General features: G+C 38.8%; 2 protein-coding genes across 3 annotated transcripts; one reads left to right on the plus strand and one right to left on the minus strand.

Moving 5' to 3' along the window:
• Nucleotides 1-1,797: 1,797 nt before the first annotated feature.
• LOC131167747 (uncharacterized) lies at nucleotides 1,798-15,316 on the plus strand. Of its 2 annotated transcripts, none has more exons than XM_058126622.1 (12): nucleotides 1,798-2,289; nucleotides 3,112-3,357; nucleotides 3,436-3,510; nucleotides 3,586-3,644; nucleotides 3,735-3,870; nucleotides 3,963-4,059; nucleotides 4,145-4,211; nucleotides 4,383-4,481; nucleotides 13,969-14,058; nucleotides 14,156-14,310; nucleotides 14,686-14,787; nucleotides 14,918-15,316. In XM_058126622.1, the coding sequence occupies exons 2-12, from the start codon at nucleotides 3,147-3,149 to the stop codon at nucleotides 15,084-15,086; spliced, it is 1,260 nt and encodes a 419-aa protein (XP_057982605.1). In that variant the 5' UTR covers nucleotides 1,798-2,289; nucleotides 3,112-3,146; the 3' UTR covers nucleotides 15,087-15,316. The 2 variants fall into 2 exon arrangements, with proteins under 2 accessions (XP_057982605.1, XP_057982604.1); XM_058126621.1 differs by having other exon boundaries at nucleotides 1,972-2,289; nucleotides 3,080-3,357.
• Nucleotides 15,317-15,676: 360 nt separating this feature from the next.
• LOC131167748 (CASP-like protein 1F2) lies at nucleotides 15,677-16,769 on the minus strand. Its single transcript, XM_058126623.1, has 3 exons — nucleotides 16,406-16,769; nucleotides 16,170-16,293; nucleotides 15,677-16,058 (listed from the first exon to the last, which is right to left on the minus strand). The coding sequence occupies exons 1-3, from the start codon at nucleotides 16,615-16,617 to the stop codon at nucleotides 15,834-15,836; spliced, it is 561 nt and encodes a 186-aa protein (XP_057982606.1). The 5' UTR covers nucleotides 16,618-16,769; the 3' UTR covers nucleotides 15,677-15,833.
• Nucleotides 16,770-19,311: the final 2,542 nt, after the last annotated feature.

Raw genomic sequence — 19,311 nt, forward strand, 5'->3', positions numbered from 1 at the left:
TTTCCTCGAGAACTTTTTCCCCACTTAGAAGTAAAGTTAGAATACAAACATAGTAAACTTAGTTGATTTCAAGCACCCAAGTGTCCAATTCAGGCATACGAGGTCTAAAACGAGTGGGGTCGGTCTCAACAAGTTCGTCACATTGGGCTGGACATGTCGTAACTGACGGTGTCTAAAAACTCTTATTTGGGAGCTTTTTCCTCACTTAGAAGTAAAGTTATAATACAAACAAACTATAATAAACTTAGTTCATTTTAAACACTTAGCTTACAGTTCGGGCATACGAGGTCCGAACCGAGTAGGGTGAATTCCGACTGATTAAATTTAGTTATTTACAATTGTATTATTATTTTTTAACTATGTCTGAATGCCCAATCATTTTTAATTATAGTATATATATAGACACACACATATATGTTCAAACATTATATACTAATTTTTTGTATAATAATCATTTTGTAGGGTTTGTAGTTATCACAACACTAGGACGATGCCAGTGACTATAGTCGAATGCGCGCAACTTCTGACTTTTCATGTATTTCTTGTTATCTAAACAAAATTTATCTGTATATTTTAATTTGAATTTGTATTTGAATATATTTGAATTTTGAACAATTTGCATTTTAATTTTAAATAATTTATGAATGTTTTAGTAATTATGGTTTAATTTTATATATGCTTTAATGTAATTACAGGTTCATACAATATTTTTTTTTTAAAAAAAAATAATTATTTCAAAGTATTAGTGATGTTCTCGGCTTAAAATTGTTACTAAAGTCCAAGTATTAGTGACAGTTTTAATAACCGTCACTAAAAGGGGAGTATGAGTGACAGTTTGGTGACGACATATTAGTGATGGTTATTAAAATCGTTACTTATACTTGAACTTTAGTGACAATTTTGAGTTAATGAAATGTAGATTTTATAGTGACGGTCTAGACTTTTACTGACGGCATAAAACTGTCAGTAAAATATCAGTATTAGTGATGGTTTCTAAATTCGTCACTAATAAGTATTAGTCACCGCAGATCTAGGGACTAATTTCAAATCGTCACTAATATTGATCAAACCAATTATTAGTGACGGTTTTGTATTATTTGTGACAGTTTCAAACTATCACTAATAACCTTGTTTTTTGTAATTATAAACGGACACCAATTAAAACGTTTTCACATTATTTCTCGTGAAATTAGATTTATTTTTTTTAAAAAAATTCGAATGATTAAAAAAATGTCACATTTTTGATAAAAATTTATGTAAAAATTGAAAGATATTTTTTTTAAAATTATTTTCAAGATTTTTGACTTATTACTTTGCATTTGTGAACATGTGATTTGAATTTTAAACTTTAATTTGTCTGGATTATGTATTAATAAAAAAAATTAAACACATTTAAATCCGAACCCCAAATTACATGCACGATTCAAATACTAACTACCACAGATAATTTAAAAATAAAAGTAATCTTTTTTTTATTATTTTAAAATTTAAAAATAAAAATAAATAATTATTTTGCACAATGAAAACTCTTTATTTTTTATCTTTTAATATGAATTTTGAACATTTTAAAATAAATTTAATTTTTTTTTAATTTTGAAAAGTAAAAATGAAAAATAAAAAATATTTTCTACGGATTCAACTTTTTGTTTAATCAAATAGATAATTAATATATTTGATGAAATTATTTTCCAATGGATGAAAGATGTTGTTTCACTTACAGATAAACAGAGAATGTGAATGGATCAGAACTCCAATCTAAGATGATTTAAATGTCTAGGTAGAATAATTCTCGAGACCATCCTAAAATTCCTTGTTTTCTCCATCACTCCCCATTTTGTTTTGTTTTGTTTTCAATTTTTTTTTTTTTTTTTAAGTTTGATGCTAGGCCGGCGGTCATAATCTACTGCTGCTGCTGACTTTCGAGCATTCACACCCTAAAAAAAAAAAGCCATACCCTAAAAAAACAGAGATTTAAAAAAAATAAATAAAATTTGAACTAACTGATGAATTCATCTCCACGCAGACACTTGCAATTAAACAATGGCGCATTCGATCGAAATTTCCGAGACTTCCTTCATCCCCGCTGAGACCAGCTTCCCTACCTACGCCTTCTCCATGTGCCCATGTCTCGGTGCCAGAGCTCTCTCCCAATCCCTCCTCAGATTCTCTCTCTCTCTCTCTCTCTCTCTCTCTCTCTCTCTCCTCATCTGTTCATGTTATCTCTACTTCTTTAATGGGTCATTCTCGAAGCTTCACGTCTCCCTTCCTCCCCTCTCCTCCCCCAAACCCGTAAGTGATTTCTGCATTTCCCCTTTCTCCCTCCTAATAGAAACTTTCTTTTGCTTTTTGTTGCTTTATTTAATCTGGGTTGTCTGGTTTTGCTTAATTTAGGCTGGGTTGTCTTGCAATTTGCTTAATTGAATCTGGGTTTTACAGCATTTGTTTAATTTCATCTGGGTTTGTAGCATTTGCTGCATTAGATCAGGGTTTTACTGCATTTTGTGTAATTTAATCTGGGTTCTATAAACATTCTTAATTTAATATGGGTTTTCTAGCATTTGTGTAATTTAATCTGGGTTTTACAGCATTTGTTTGATTTCATCTGGGTTTTGTAGCATTTGCTAGATTAGATCAGGGTTTTACAGCATTTGTGTAATTTAATCTATGTTCTGTAAACATTTGCTTGTTTATATATTCTTATTTTTGCTGTTTCTGATGACTTTCTCAGTCCTGCATTGCTTTCTTTATTTAATGGTTATTTTTAATCTGGGAAGAGCTTACATTCCATCTTCCATTTATGTTATTTTCATTTCTTCCATACCACATCAGTTCTGCTGTGTGCCGTGCGTGCTGGGTTTTCCTTCTTTTATTTAATGTTTTATTTAACTCCTCAATTAATGCATTTGAGTAATTGCTTGCTCCCAGTCTGCTTTTATTGCCACTGGATTTGGTTGGATCATGTTTTATTTTTGAATATTTCTACTAGCCATTCAGATGGAATGCTTTTATACCTTGATTGTTGAAACCCATATCTTGAATGGCTGTTTCTTCACATTTGATGGGACTAAACAAACTTTAGGATTCTATCTATGTGTGGCTGATTTTTCGTAGGATGTTCTGTGTGGAACCAATCCTTGGCGAGGCGAATGGGGTGCACTGCTTCCATCTCAAAGACAGATGCGGTTGGAAGGAAGAAGAAGAAGATGAATATTCCCGAAGTCGTGGTTTACGTCCCCCAGATGCGAATTCCAGTTCAGTGTGATATCCATAGAATGCTTACGGGGCTAGTTCCTCGAGATCTTGTGGACAGGTTGTCTTCTCTTCGGAAGCGGATTGTGCTAGTTGCTGGAGATACTGGTGTGGTCTCTGCAGCCTGATGAGTTACCAAAACATTGTTATAAACTTTCCTCTAAAGTGAAATTTTCCTGCTTGCAGGTGGATCTGCTATTACAGAACTACGCCAAGCTCTGGAGGAGTACTTGGTTGCTATGGTTGGACTCACCAAGAAAGGTTTTAGACCCTGTCCTTGCTCTCTCTCTCTCTTTCTTGCTCATTCCCTCTCACTTATTCATTCATACTTAACAGAATACGGTCTTGAAGAATCGGTGGAGTTCAAGTGGAAAAATCTGGAAGATGGTCGACAAGTGAGGATATGTTGTCGAATCACTCTCTTAAGTATTAGATGTGATCAATCCATAATTAATTTGTTATTGAATATAAATTTTGACATTCAGGAGACATGTATTGCAAACTCCTGGTTTGAATTGCTATCGGTTGTCCACATGATGGCTATTCTGACTCTGTCAGAGGTTAACTCGCTGCTGATTCCTAAGGATCATTCTGAATGTGGTGAAAGGATTGTACCCGAAGGTTTGTTTAATTCCTTCTTGAATCAAACCCAAATCTAGACTTCATGTTTGGACCTTGACTGATCATTAATTGTCAATATTTTCGCGCATCAGATTGTAAGAAGGATGCTGTTGATTTATTGCTGAAGGCTTCGGGGTACTTGGAATTCTGCAACCGGGCTGTGCTTGTTCGCTTACCATCAGTCCTGAAGTAAGTAACCAAATTTAGAGAACTTTAGAATCTTAAAGACACTTTCCCTATCAACTTTCCTATTAGAGATATCATGTATTTCTAGGAAGAGGGTACCAAAAGATTTCCAGGAAGGAGTTTTGGAGGCACTTTCCATTCAAGCATTAGGCCAGGTATTTTATCTCTTCTGTTCTGTGAGGCTAGTTGTTTCTGATAGAGGCTGCAAGTGTTCTACAAGCTGGGATTAAACAAGCTTTCCGTTCAATTATATACAATCATAGAGTTTTAGCATCTAATATGAGGTTTTGAATATCCTTGGATACTGATCTTCATTGCATATTCAGGGAATTGAAATGCAGCTGGGTTTAGCCATTGACAGTCAAAAGGCTACTTTATCTGTGAAGAGGAGGTTGGCATGTGAACAGCTGAGCTACTTTGGTCAGGTTTGTGGAAATTTGGAGGGAACATAAGTTTCTAGTTACACACATTGTCACGCCCCGAGCCCTGAAATGGGACCCAGGGGTAAATTAAGTAACCTAACTTGTCTCTGTATCAATATAAAACATACATGATACCATATACAAGAGGGTCCGACCCTGTGGGGTAACGGATGCCTTATATACATACATATAATACATGTCCATACTCATCAATATACGCAGCAGAATATGGTATTTCTTTACATCAAACTGTACCATACTAGAGTCTATACCATACAAGGTTAAACATACCTACAAATACTATACATACCACGGGTGTCTACAAAATCCATCAGGACAACCCGGTTACAAAATTCGTACCTATCAGGTACTAATAGTAGCTAAACACACCCCCCGTTTCTGGATGTTAGGATGCTAGTTTCGGCTACCCGAAGGACCTGAAAAACATTTGTATATATATTCGGGGTGAGACACCTCTCAGTAAGGGAGAAAACAGGTTATATCAGTGTGTGGCATACCAGTGTCATTTTCATACTTCATAACACATACATACGATATAGTTTGAAACACATACGTACAGTTTCAAAACAAGTTCCATACATTTCCATACAATTCCACACAGTTCCAGTATTTTTACAAAATCCATTCCAGTTCATAGGATACTCAAATACATACATACATACATATGGTCAGTGTTGTTACACTACTCACAACTACACAAGTCACCTAGTCTAACAGTGGTTACGTTCCAACACATTAAACTACGAAGGTTTCCGATTCAGGTCCAATAGTGAATCCATTGCTACATATGCAACTACACAAGGTCACCTGGTCTAACCCTGATTACGTTACCATGTGCAAACTACACTGCGTCAACCTAGGCCCACTGTGGTCCGTTGCTACATTCGATGACCAACCGAATCATACTGGTGATATTTCGCACCCGGATATAGAGCCGACCACTCTTGCCCACGGTAGTTAGCCGTTACAGGACATAGCGTATGGTAGTTAGCCGCCCCTAGCTGTTACAGCATACGGTAGTTAGCCGTCCCTAGCAGTTACGGCGTACGGTAGTTAGCCGCCCCTAACCGATTTTCACAAAACCTGGAATCATTTTGGAACTCACGTTCCTATACATTTCAGCGTACGGTAATAAGCCGCCACATAACTGTTTTTCACAAATACCTGGAACATTTACATACATACACACGTACCACACTTATTTGATTTACGGCAGATCATATCGTTTACAATTTCGAGTATACAGTTTATGCAAAAATGGATTACGGTCACCTCAATAATACAGTTTAAACAATATAAACGGTTTTCTAATCAAATAAGAGATGATATTCGAAATTCCCAATTTTCCCGAAAACTATAACCCAAAAATCCCGTGTTTTTACCCGATAGATTTTCCCAATAAGTAGTCAAAACATACATACGATCGTAGCCTATAGGCTTACCGATCCTGATTTCGAAAATGAACTGATATAAACAGAATCCTCTTACCTCAATCCGAAACCAAATCACGAACTCTACGGCCCTCAAAACTATGAACCGAGACTCCGAAATCTACAAACCACAATACTAAACATGCTTATAATCCATACTACTACATATATACCGAATCAGAAATGAAAACCGAGTCTTACCTCGATTTTGGCCCGAAACCCGAAAATGCTCGAACCAAGATTCCGATCCACAGAAGTTGTAGAGAATCCCTCCATGATCCTCGTGGTAACCTCAGATTTCCGATTCTATTAATGATCGGCGAGGAAATCTAGAGAGAGAGAGTTTAGAGAGAGAGAGAGTAGAGAGAGATGTGAGGAAACTTAATGAAGAAGAAATGAGAAAATCCCTTTTATACCCCTTTTGACTCGCCCGGTTTTCGTCGACGAAAAGTACCTTCATCGACGAAAAATCAATGATTTCGTCGCGGATGTCGGCAGCCTTGTCGATGAAGTCTGATATTTAAACTTTTCCAGACCTTTTGGCTTCTCTTCGTCGACGAACCTCTGAATTTCGTCGACGAAAAGTCTACTACCTTCGTCGACGAAATCTGCAGAAATCCTTTTATATTTTTCGGGTTCTTACAATCTCCCCTCCTTACAAAAATTTCGTCCTTGAAATTTGAAATCTCTCATTACAACACATTCATACTACTACATACATACTCTAAAGCAAAACCAAACTGTCATGACAGACACATACGTACCAAGTTGTCACAATACATACATACTGATACCAAGCGGTCACCATCCATACATACATTCTCTAGAGGACACGGCGGCCATTTATACGCAGCCCCGTTACAATACATACATACACACTCTAGAGAATACGGCGGCCATGATACCCAGCTATTACGATACGTACATACTCTATGAATATGGCGGCCATTTATACACAGTCCCGTTACAATACATACATACATTCCCTCACTTATGGCGTAGGAAAATACCGTGGTCACATACATACACGGTCTCAGGAGCTCACAATACTACAGGACTCTCCCTGAGACTAACCACTGAATACAATACGATAACAGAGGATTACATATATACATACTCATACTACCCTGCTATCAAAATACTACTTATACAGCTGTGGATACTTCCGGCGTATCTCCGTTTCTAGTTCCCAAGAAGCCTCCTCTACCTTGTGGTTTCGCCACAATACCTTCACTAACGGTATCTCTTTGGTACGGAACTTCTGAACTTTACAGTCCAGAACCTGAACAGGTGGCTCCTCATACGCTAAAGTATCCTCAAGCCCCAACTCATCGTAGCTGATAACATGTGAAGGATCCAACACGTACCTTCTCAGCATAGATACGTGAAACACATCATGGACCCTCGAAAGTGCTGAAGGTAATGCAACTCTGTAGGCTACCGGACCCACTCGATCAAGTACCTCAAATGGTCCGATATACCTTGGGCTCAACTTGCCCTTCCTGCCGAATCTCATCACTCCTTTCATCAGAGCGAAACGTAGAAAAACCTTACCTCCCATTTCGAACTCTAACTCACGGCGGCGAATATCCGCGTAACTCTTCTGTCGACTCTGAGCTGATCTAATCCTCTTCCGGATCAAACCCACTTCCCAGACGCCTGCTGCACAAATTTAGGTCCTAAAATCTGACGTTCACCGACCTCATCCCAATACAAAGGAGATCGACACCTCTGACCATACAAAGCCTCAAACGGTGCCATCCCTATACTAGCCTGAAAGCTGTTGTTATAGGCAAATTCCAGTAGTGGCAGAAACTGAATCCAACTACCACCGAAGTCCAATACACAAGCCCGTAACATATCCTTCAAGATCTGTATCGTCCTCTCCGACTGTCCATCAGTCTGGGGGTGGAACGCTGTACTGAAAGTAAGCTTCGTTCCCAATGCTTCCTGCAAGTTCTTCCAAAATCGAGAAGTAAACCTCGGATCCCGATCTGAAACAATGGACACCTGAACTCCGTGCATTCTTACAATCTCATGTATGTACATATCAGCTAGTCTACTCAAAGGGTTGTTAACCTTCATTGGTATAAAGTGAGCAGATTTTGTCAACCTGTCCACAATTACTCAAATAGCATTCTGCCCGTGAAGCGCTGTCGGTAATCTTGTAACAAAATCCATGGAAATATGCTCCCATTTCCACACCGGAATAGGCAAAGGTTGCAACGGCCCTGCCGGCCTCTGATGTTCAGCTTTCACCTGCTGACACGTTAGACACTGCTCCACAAATCGGGCAATATCCCTTTTCATACCACTCCACCAGAAGGACTCGCGCAAATCCTGATATATCTTCGTACTACCCGGATGCACCGTATACAAAGAACGATGCGCTTCCTCCAAAATCGTCTTTCTGATCTCCTCATCGTTTGGAACACACAGCCTGGTCCCAAACTTCAACACACCTCTGTCAGAGATGTTAAAATTCGCAGCCAAACCCTGCTATACTTTCTCTACAATCCTAGCTAACTCCGCATCACTAGATTGTGTAGCTTTAATACGTTCAAACAAAGTCGGTTGAATCACCAAGCTAGCAATGAAAGCCCGATGATCACCAAACACCAATTCTACGCCAAGGCTTTCCAGATCTCGCCTAACATGATGCTGAGCTACAACTGTAGATGCTACTGCATGTTCTGATTTACGACTCAACGCATCTGCTACCACATTAGCCTTTCTTGGGTGATAGCTGATCGTACAATCGTAGTCCTTAATCAATTCGAGCCACCGCCTCTGCCTCATATTCAGCTCTTTCTGCGTGAAAAAGTACCTGAGGCTTTTGTGGTCCGTGAAGATCTCACACTGCACCCCATACAGATAGTGTCGCCAGATCTTCAGTGCATATATCACGGCAGCTAACTCTAAATCATGCGTAGGGTAATTCTTCTCATATTCTTTCAATTGTCGAGAAGCATACGCCACTACCTTACCCTGCTGCATAAGCACACATCCCAAACCCTTCAAAGACGCGTCGCTATAAATCACATACCCACCATCCCCCGAGGGAATAGTCAACACTGAAGCAGTAACCAACCGGTACTTCAACTCCTGAAAGCACTGCTCGCAGTCACTAGTCCACTTAAACTGAACTCCCTTCCTGGTTAATCATGTCAGAGGCCCAGACTGTTTAGAGAAACCCTCTACGAACTGACGATAATAACCCGCCAGTCTTAGAAAACTCCGAACCTCCTTCACACTCTTCGGTCTAACCCAGTCGACTACAGCTTCGATCTTGCTAGGATCAACACAGATACCGCCTTCAGACATCACATGGCCTAAGAACACAACCTGATTCAACCAGAACTCACACTTCGTCAGCTTAGCGTACAACTTCTTTTCTCGCAACCTCTGTAGCACTAACCTCAAATGACCCACATGCTCTTCCGTACTCCTCGAGTATACCAGAATGTCATTTATAAACACCACCACGAACCGATCCAAGTACTTATGGAAAAACTTGTTCATCAGATCCATGAAGATCGTCAGCGCATTCATCAACCCAAAAGGCATGACTAAGAACTCGTAGTGGCCATATCTGGTTTGGAAAGCAATTTTCGCTACATCCTCTGTTCTAACCCTTACCTGATGATATCCTGACCGCAAATCGATCTTAGAAAAGACCTGCGTCCCCTGTAACTGGTCAAAGAGATCATCTATATGAGGCAAAGGGTAACAGTTCTTCACCGTTACTTTGTTAATCTCACGGTAATCAATGCACATACGCATCGACCCGTCCTTCTTCTTCACAAATAATACTGGAGCTCCCCAGGGTGAAACACTAGGTCGAATGAATCTCCTGTCCAGTAATTCCTGCAACTGCTCCTTCAACTCCTGAAGTTCTGCTGGAGCCATCCGGTACGGAGCTTTAAAGATCGGTGCCTTACCAGGCAGCAACTCAATCATAAACTCCACCTCACGATCCGAAGGTAAACCGAGTAAATTATCTGGAAACACATCCGGAAACTCGCTGACTACTCGAATATCCTCGAGTCTCAACTCATCCCGCGGCGGTTCCTGCACACAAGCTAAGTACCCTTGACATTCATCCAAGAGTAACCTCCCCGCCTATAGTGCCAATAAGATCTGTGGCGTCGAACGCACACACGATCCCACAAACTCATACTCTTGCTTCCCAGGAGGTCTGAACACTACTACCTTCTTCCGACAATCTATCACCGCATAACTGGAGAATAACCAATCCATTCCCAGTATAACATCAAAACCCAACATGTCGTACACCACAAGGTTTGCTAGTAACAGTCTATCCTGAATCACAACTGGGCAGTTTTCTAACATCTTACTATAAACTGATACACTCCCAGTTGGCGTAATCACAGACAACATCTCATTCATCACATAGGTTTCTGCCTAACATAATTTCACAAAACTAGCAGATATGAACAAATGGGTTGCCCCCAAATCAAATAAAACAACAGCTTTATTCGAAAGCAATAACATGGTACCTGTCACCACGTTCCCAGCGTGTTCCGCATCTGCTGGAGTAAGTGAATATACTCTCGCCAGAGCCGTGGTTGCCTGATAATTTCCCTGAGGCACTTGATTACTCCCACGGTTCTGGCTCTGTGCAGGCATAATCCTTCTCTGTTCCGTACAATACTTCGCCATATGGCCCGACTGGCCACAGTTGAAGCAAACACCTCTGAATGGCTGACACTCACCTTCGTGCCATTTATGGCACTTCGCGCACAGTGCGGAGGATGGATCCCCTTGAGAACTCAGCTGCTCGGTGTTCTGCTGATACCCGGAACTATAGATCTTCTTCTTCTTCCACGATCCCTACCGAGAACTACTCTGAGGACCAGAAGATACTAGCCTCTTCTCCTGTACCTGTACAACCTCATCTCCTCGAAGGTTGGTCTTAACTATGGTGGCTTTATCCACCAGAACAGAAAACTCACGGATCTGCAGCATCCCCACAAGACGGCGGATGTCTTTCCTCAGACCCTTCTCGAACCTCCGAGCCTTCTCGTGCTCATTCGGAACTAAGTATGGTGCAAATCGAGATAACTCGATGTATTTGGAAGCATATCTTTGCACCGACAAAGTCCTCTGTGTCAGGCCTGGAAACTCATCAGCTTTCGCATCTCGAGTGGAGACCGAAAAGTATCTCTCGAAAAATACCTCCTTGAAGCGGCCCCACGTCATATCAAATGAACTAGCTCTCTGCCTCTAAAGCAGACTCACCGCTGTCCACCATCGCCCTGCCTCCCCAGTCAGTTGGAAGGTAGCGTACAAGACCTTTTGCTTCTTAGTGCAGTGGAGGACTCCCAAAATTCTCTCGGTCTTCTCAATCCAATCTTCCGCCACAATCGGATCCGGTCCTCCCGTAAATGTCGGAGGGTGCATGCGTGTGAACCTCTCGATGGCACACCCCGCACCAGTAGGAGAGCTCTCGCGTCTCCTAACACTCCGCCCAATTTCCCGGATCACCTGTCTCGTCATACTACGAGACACAGAAGGAGACTCATCACTTGCCGTCTCCTCGGAGTCACTTTTCAAGTTATTATCCTTGGACTCCATACTGAAAATAGAATAGGAATCGGTTAGAATCCCTACAACCCATATAGTTAACACAATGATCTACACTAATCATGTTAACTACTTCTTGCCAGGTCCAGGTTTGTCCTATCACACCGACACAAAAGTCATCAATGATCTGCCCTGCTTTTACTGGAATCGTCATCCCAGGAAAAACACGGAATACCGTCAACAATTCCCGGCTAGCAACCAAACAACCCACAACCAACTCTACCCATATCCACATCCTATACTCTGGTATGTACACATCAATACTCCTAACCAAGTCTACAAGACCTAATAACCTGGTTAACTCTGATACCAAGTTGTCACGCCCCAAACCCTGAAATGAGACCTAGGGGTGAATTAAGTAACCTAACCTGTCTCTGTATCAATATAAAACATACATGATACCATATACAAGAGGGTCCGACCCCATGGGGTAACGGATACCCTATATGCATACATACAATACATGTCCATACTCATCAATATAGGCAGCGGAATACGGTCTTTCTTTACATCAAACTGTACCATACCAGAGTCTATACCATACAAAGTTAAACATACCTACAAATACTATACATACCACGGGTGTCTACAAAATCCATCAGGACAACCCGGTTACAAAATTTGTACCTATCAGGTACTAATAGTAGCTAAACACACCCCCCGCTTCCGGATGCTAGGATGCTAGTTTCGGCTACCCGAAGGACCTGAAAAACATTTGTATATATATTCGGGGTGAGACACCTCTCAGTAAGGGAGAAAACAGGTTATATCAGTGTGTGGCATACCAGTGTCGTTTTCATACTTCATAACACATACATACGATATAGTTTGAAACACATACGTACAGTTTCAAAACAAGTTCCATACATTTCCATACAATTCCATACAGTTCCAGTATTTCCATAAAATCTATTCCAGTTCATACGATACTCAAATACATACATACATACATGTGGTCAGTGTCGTCACACTACTCACAACTGCACAAGTCACCTAGTCTCACAGCGGTTACTTCCAACACATTAAACTACGAAGGTTTCCGACTCAGGCCCAATAGTGAATCCATTGCTACATATGCAACTACACAAGGTCACCTGGTCTAACCCCGATTACGTTACCATGTGCAAACTACGTTGCGTCAACTTAGGCCCACTGTGGTTCGTTGCGACGTTCGGTGACCAGCCGAATCATACTGGTGATATTTCGCACACCGGATATAGAGTTGGCCATTCTTGCCCATGGCAGTTAGCCGTTACAGGGCACAGCATACGGTAGTTAGCCGCCCCTAGCTGTTACGGCGTACTGTAGTTAGCCGCCCCTAGCCGTTTTGGCGTACAGTATTTAGCCGCCCCTAGCCGATTTTCACAAAACCTAGAATCACTTTGGAACTCACGTCCCTATACATTTCAGCGTACGGTAATAAGCCGCCACATAGCTGTTTTTCACAAATACCTAGAACATTTACATACATATACACGTACCACACTTATTTAATTTATGGCAGATCATATCGTTTACAATTTCGAGTATATAGTTTATGCAAAAATGGATTACGGTCACCTCAATAATACAGTTTAAACAACATAAACGGTTTTCCAATCAAATAAGAGATGATACTCGAAATCCCCAATTTTCCCGAAAACTATAACCCGAAAATCCCGTGTTTTTACCCGATCGATTTTCTCAAATAAGTAGTCAAAACATACATACGATCGTAGCCTACAGACTTACCGATCTTGATTTCGAAAATGAACTAATATAAACAGAATCCCCTTACCTCAACCCGAAACCAAACCACAAACTCTACGGCCCTCAAAACTACAAACCGAGATTTCGAAATCTACAAACCACAATACTAAACATGCTTATAATCCATACTACTACACATATACCGAATCAGAAATGAAAACCGAGCCTTACCTCGATTTTGGCCCGAAACCCAAAAATGCTCGAACCGAGATTCCGATCCACAGAAGTTATAGAGAATCCCTCCACGATCCTCGTGGTAACCTCAGATTTCCGATTCTATTAACGACCGGCGAGGAAATCTAGAGAGAGAGAGAGAGTTTAGAGAGAGAGAGTAGAGAGAGATGTGAGGAAACTTAATGAAGAAGAAATGAGAAAATCCCTTTTATACCCCTTTTGACTACCCCGGTTTTCGTTGATGAAAAGTACCTTCGTCGACGAAAAATCAATGATTTCGTCGCGGATGTCGGCAGCCTCGTCAACGAAGTCTGATATTTAAACTTTTCCAAACCTCTCGGCTTCTCTTCATTGACGAACCTCTGAATTTCGTCAACGAAAAGTCTACTGCTTTCGTCGACGAAATCTGCAGAAATCCTTTTATATTTTCCGGGTTCTTACACACATATATGCACATACACTCCAGTTATTTAAGTTTCTAATTATAATCCTTCTCTCTGTCTGATCAGGCTCTTTACTGCTTGTCGGGATGTGACATCAATCATGGACACGGAAAGAAGCATCTCTTATTCATCAAATGGAAGTATCTTGAAGCCAAGGTTTTTAGCACATCAACTTTACCTCTTCATTTTGTAGCATTCTCTGTTTTGCAGTTTGTAAAATTCTGCTTTTCCTTGGTGCATATGCTCTTATCAGGCTGCAGCTTACTACTACCATGGTCTTATACTTGACAAAGGTAATGAACCATCCTGTCACATTAGCGCTGTGTGCTGTTTTCTTGCTGCTGAAGAGTTTCTAGCGGACAGCAAGAAGGTCTGCTTAGGCTTTTGCCTTGCACCTCCTGTAACCAGGTTGGTTTTGAATTTGTTTTATATGTTCTACTCCATTTGGAACTTGGAAGACATGAAAGAAAGGAATGGAAATTTTTTTCTTGTTTGTTATCGGGGAAATTGAGAAGGAAAACAAAATACACAGTAACTCAATGAACAAAATTTTTAGTTTACGTGTCATTGACCTTTAATTATACTTAATTTTTTATTATATTTAAACATTTTCATTCTTAATTCTATTCAACATACAAAGAAAATATAATAAAAAATTATTTCCTTACTTTCTTTTCCTTTGCTTAAGCAAAATTGTTAACCAAATGAAGCGTTTTCATTTTTTTCTTTGTGTTTTTAAATTGTTTTTAAAATTTATTTCTTTCCATGGCTGCTTTCATCAAGGGCTCCACCACTTTGGGGTGCTATGAAGCATTTGCATAAGAAAATTCCAGAATCGGCATCGAGAAAGTCTCAGATGTATGGCTACATCTTAGAGCAAGAGAAGTATGGGATTTCCTCTTATCTTTCTTTGTGATTAGGATCCATTTGAATATCTTTTGACTCTTGTATATGTGGCTGCCTGAAAGACTGATGCAGGGATTTTACGTAAAAATTATTTACTTTGGCATTGCAGGGGTCTCCAAGCATTGCCTGACCTTCCCGAATTCCACCTGTCTTTAAGACCTGGCGACTATGAATTGCCCGAAATTGATCCAGCATGGGACTGTGAGAAATGGGAAAATCAGGGCCAAACACTCAAAGAGCACTTGAAAGATTGTGACGATGAGATCGAAGCTGAATGAAATACTGTGGTCCTCTCTTTTTATGCCTCAATACATACGTACATTTTTGCCCGTCTTACATATTTATACGAACTAGAATAGTACTGTAGAATAAAGGAGTAATGATCTTGCTTTATGCTTGAGTTTATTTAATGTAGCCAATGCTTCTACTCAAACTTAATTGCTGATCTCATTGAGTTCCTTGCTGACAAAAAAATTGTTGAATTGAGAAAGTTTTCCCTTCTGGTAAAGAAGTTGATGGGCTGGAATCTCTCTTTAGGTTGAATGGTTCTATCTGACTTATGGGGATTGTACACACTCTGCTATTGCTAAATCCATTAGTCAGTTTTCTTGTGAAAATGCTCTAGTTGAAAAGAATGTGGCAGACCTCCATCTCTCTCTTTAGGTTGAATGGTTCTATCCGACTTATGGGGATTGTACGCACTCTGCTATTGTTAAATCCATTAGTCAGTTTTCTTGTGAAAATGCTTTAGTTGAAAAGAATGTGGCAGACCTCACAAGAAATTATTTAACTTAATAAAGAAATGAGATTAGGTGTGCTTCCATTTTCACATATGCACCATATAACTCGAAAAAGAAAAAGAAAAAGAAAAAAGGAAATAGTGGGTGCATGTACTGTACTGCAACGAGGCTACAATTTCATATTACAGAGATGAAAGCAGATAAACGGGGGGAACAAAAAATATTCATTAAATTGAGAAAAAGCAGAGCTTTTCTCTCTAGCAATTATTTTTCTGTTTCTGGTCATTATTTAGTGCCCGAGGATTTGAGTTTGTGCGCAGACAAGATTGCAAGCAAGAAGAAGCAAGCAAAAGCTAAGTAGGACAAGATAATCGAAATGAGCACTCTCATGCAGAACTTTCCCACTTGATCACAAATAGCAATCCAAGCGGTTTGATCTTGTCCATTATGACCCACATACCCAATCGCAGTCGCTGCCGCACTTCCAGCCATCAGCAGCACCATTGCCACCTGAAAATTATAATTTTTTCAATAAGCTAAGTATTCATAACAAGAAATTTACAATATTCAATCTCCCTTGAAGATGAAACTAAGCACAGAAGCAACAAGTGAATTTGCTACCATATCATGCAAAATAAGGAAGAAATAGTTCTTGGGTTTGGTTTGTGTATGGCGAAAAACGCAGACAAAAAACAGAGACAGCAGAGATAAGGCACATGCAGCTACATCTGCACCAAGCAAGAACCTGCAAGAGAAATAAAAACAGCTAGTCATGCTCATGGCCCCCAAACATTTTCAGCTTTGAAAGGTCTTCCCTTCTTCCTTTCATTTTTTTTGGGGGGTGGGTTGATGTTTACTTGAAGGCTGATGAGTAGTAGTATTTAGCAGTCAACTCAACGCCCGCTATGGTTACTGATTGCCCGCTAGCATGCAAAACAAAAATTGCAGCAAATGCAGCAGCAAAAGCCAATATTCTAAGGGCGAGTTGGGGAAAGAAGAAGCTTCTTTGAGGTGTGCTTGGATCTTGAAGCAGAGAGGGGTGTTTCTCACTGGCCAACTGGGTCTCCATTGAAGAACTTTACCAAGAAACAGAGTAAAACAGGGAAACAGAGGATGGATGAATATTTGAGAGAGAGAGAGAGAGAGAGCGAGAGATGGGGAGATGCAGAGATGGGCTTGCGGGGGAACTTATAAAGAAACAGGGGATGAGGAGAATGACGGCTTGGTCTTAATGAGAATGTAGAATGAGGTTATTATGGCTTTGAATTTTGGGTCATAATAGAGGTTGCAGTTGAGTCTTAAACAAGTCCTTTGTAATAACCAAGCCAAATCTGTCTCTCCACCGCTCTAGCTCTATAATGCTTCCATGTGATACAACCAACAAATCAGGCATTTTTGGAAACGCACCCATTAAAGTTATAGTTGTAGTATGTGGCTCATATTGAGTGGAACAAAATGTACAAAGAAATCGGGGTGATGCCGGTTCGAGGAATTCTTCTAATGCCGCTGTATGACTAGGGTTAGTATAAATATATATAATGTAATACTACTTTTATATAGTGAAATTTAGCAGGCACTCGCTCTTGTGGATGTAGACATATTATCGAACCACATTAAGTTCGTGTGTTTTTGCTGCTTTATCCATTTCTTTGTTTTTCATACTATTTATCATAATTACCACACGTTTCACAATAGTTACTCTATGCAGAGTTCGTAATAAATATTTTTAAAAACGTTAATCCGAGTTCGTGAAATCGGGATTACACAAATATTTTTTCATTTGAAGTTTGTAAAATTGAGATTATACAAATATTTTTCAAACCCTAAGAATATTATGTCATTTGTGTATGATAGTTTAGAGTAACTCTAGAAAATTTTCTACACAAAAATATCTTTTAAGTTCTCAATTTCCAACGTAAGCCTTTTGATCGAACAGAGGACTTGTTTGGTGAGGCCTTTTTAGGTTTGGGCATTCATGAAATTTCAAGTACATGTATACAAAAGATGACATTATAGCACATGAAGGAACTCCAAAAATTTCAAAACCAAACGTAAGTCTTGGGTCCCTATTAATTGGCTTAGTTATTGTGTACGAATTCTTGGGTAGGTCTTAAGATTGGCCCATTTAATATAATATAATATAATATAGTTTTCAAGGTAAGATTTGAATATGTTTAATTTCGTATGGTCAAGTTTGTAATATTTTGGCAAATAGAGTTTGTTCAGCTTTAGAATGGAAAAAATTTAGGTCAACCCTATTGGAGTGAGTATAGGATTAGTTCGACAAATAAGTTGAATTGACTTAAAAAATTGGGTAAGGGACTGGCTTCTCCACGTGTCTTTGTTTTTGTTGAAAGGATATGAGATATGTCGTTGGCAAATACTGTTCTTAGTAACTTATCTAAATATATAAGCAACTAATAAGAGTGGTGCATGCCCGTTACGTGCCTCATATATTTACAACAGGGGAGGATATATGGAGAGGCTAATCTCCTGTATAATGTCCATCTTATGTGAGAATTTGAGACTAGATGGTCTCAAAAACATTTAGTATGGAGAGATCTTCCCTTATAAATATTTGAACAAAAGATATTGATCTCTCATGAGGTTTGATAAAAAGACAATGATCTCCCCTGAGTTTTCAAAATTTTGAGGACCTCCCTTGAAATTTCAAGAATTTTAAGAATCTCTCTTGAAGTTTACTAAAAAGATACAAATCTACCCTCATATTTTACCAAAGGACAAGTTTTTTGGGGAAAATTTATGTCTTTTTGCCAAATCTTAAAGGAGGTTTGTGATATTTTTGAAATTTCAGGAGATGTCTCTATCTTTTTGCCAAATTTTAGGAGAGGTGAGTGTATTTTACCCTAAATATTTCTTACATATCAGTACAAAATTCTTTAAAGAATAAAACATTACATATCTCAATGGGTAGAATTTGAAACTTTCATGTTAGACTTTTTAGGTTTTGATCTTGAGAAGGGGTATAGAGAGAAATTAGTAAGGAGATTATTTTTATTTCCATTTTTATTTTGTGTTTGGTTCGGTCCAATAAATATTTAATTGGCCAAAGAAGAAAACCCAAATATTAAGTCATTTTCTATGTTCAAATATATAAAATCATATGATTTAATGAGAGAGGAAAAAAAAGAAGAAGGAAAGAAAAGAAAGATTGTCAACTTGGAAAAAAAAAATAGTGATTTATCAGATACCACAACTTTTCAAAATTGAAAAAAATCTTAACTCATACTAATAGGGTTAGATCTAATTTATTTTTCCCCTCAAGAGCAAAATAGATATGTAATATATATATATATATATATATATATATATATATATATATATATAGAGTAAAGAATTTAAAAATTAAATTAAATTCATTGGATATTATTTTTTAAATTCTTTCAAATCTCTAGGATAAGGTCAATAATTTTGTCATTATTTTTGTATGAGACTACATGAAAGTTTCTTTCTCTTTTTCTGTCACTATCTTAAGGTTTAGTACTTCCATTGGGCTAGCTTTTTAGGTTACTTATAACCTTTTAAAAAAAAAAAGAAAAAAAAAAAAGAAAAAGAGGAATTGCTTCAAAACTTTGTGCTCCTATTTCCTTTATGCTCTGTTCGGAACTTGAAAAATTTTAAAGAAAATATGAAGGAATCTATTTTTTTATATTTGGTTATTAAAGAAATCATGAAAGAAAATAAAAAATATTTCAAATCAATGAACAAAAATATGATTTTAGATACTATTTTTCTTAATTTT

This window comes from Malania oleifera, chromosome 11 (genome assembly GCF_029873635.1).
Source record: "Malania oleifera isolate guangnan ecotype guangnan chromosome 11, ASM2987363v1, whole genome shotgun sequence".
Taxonomy (NCBI): domain Eukaryota; kingdom Viridiplantae; phylum Streptophyta; class Magnoliopsida; order Santalales; family Ximeniaceae; genus Malania; species Malania oleifera.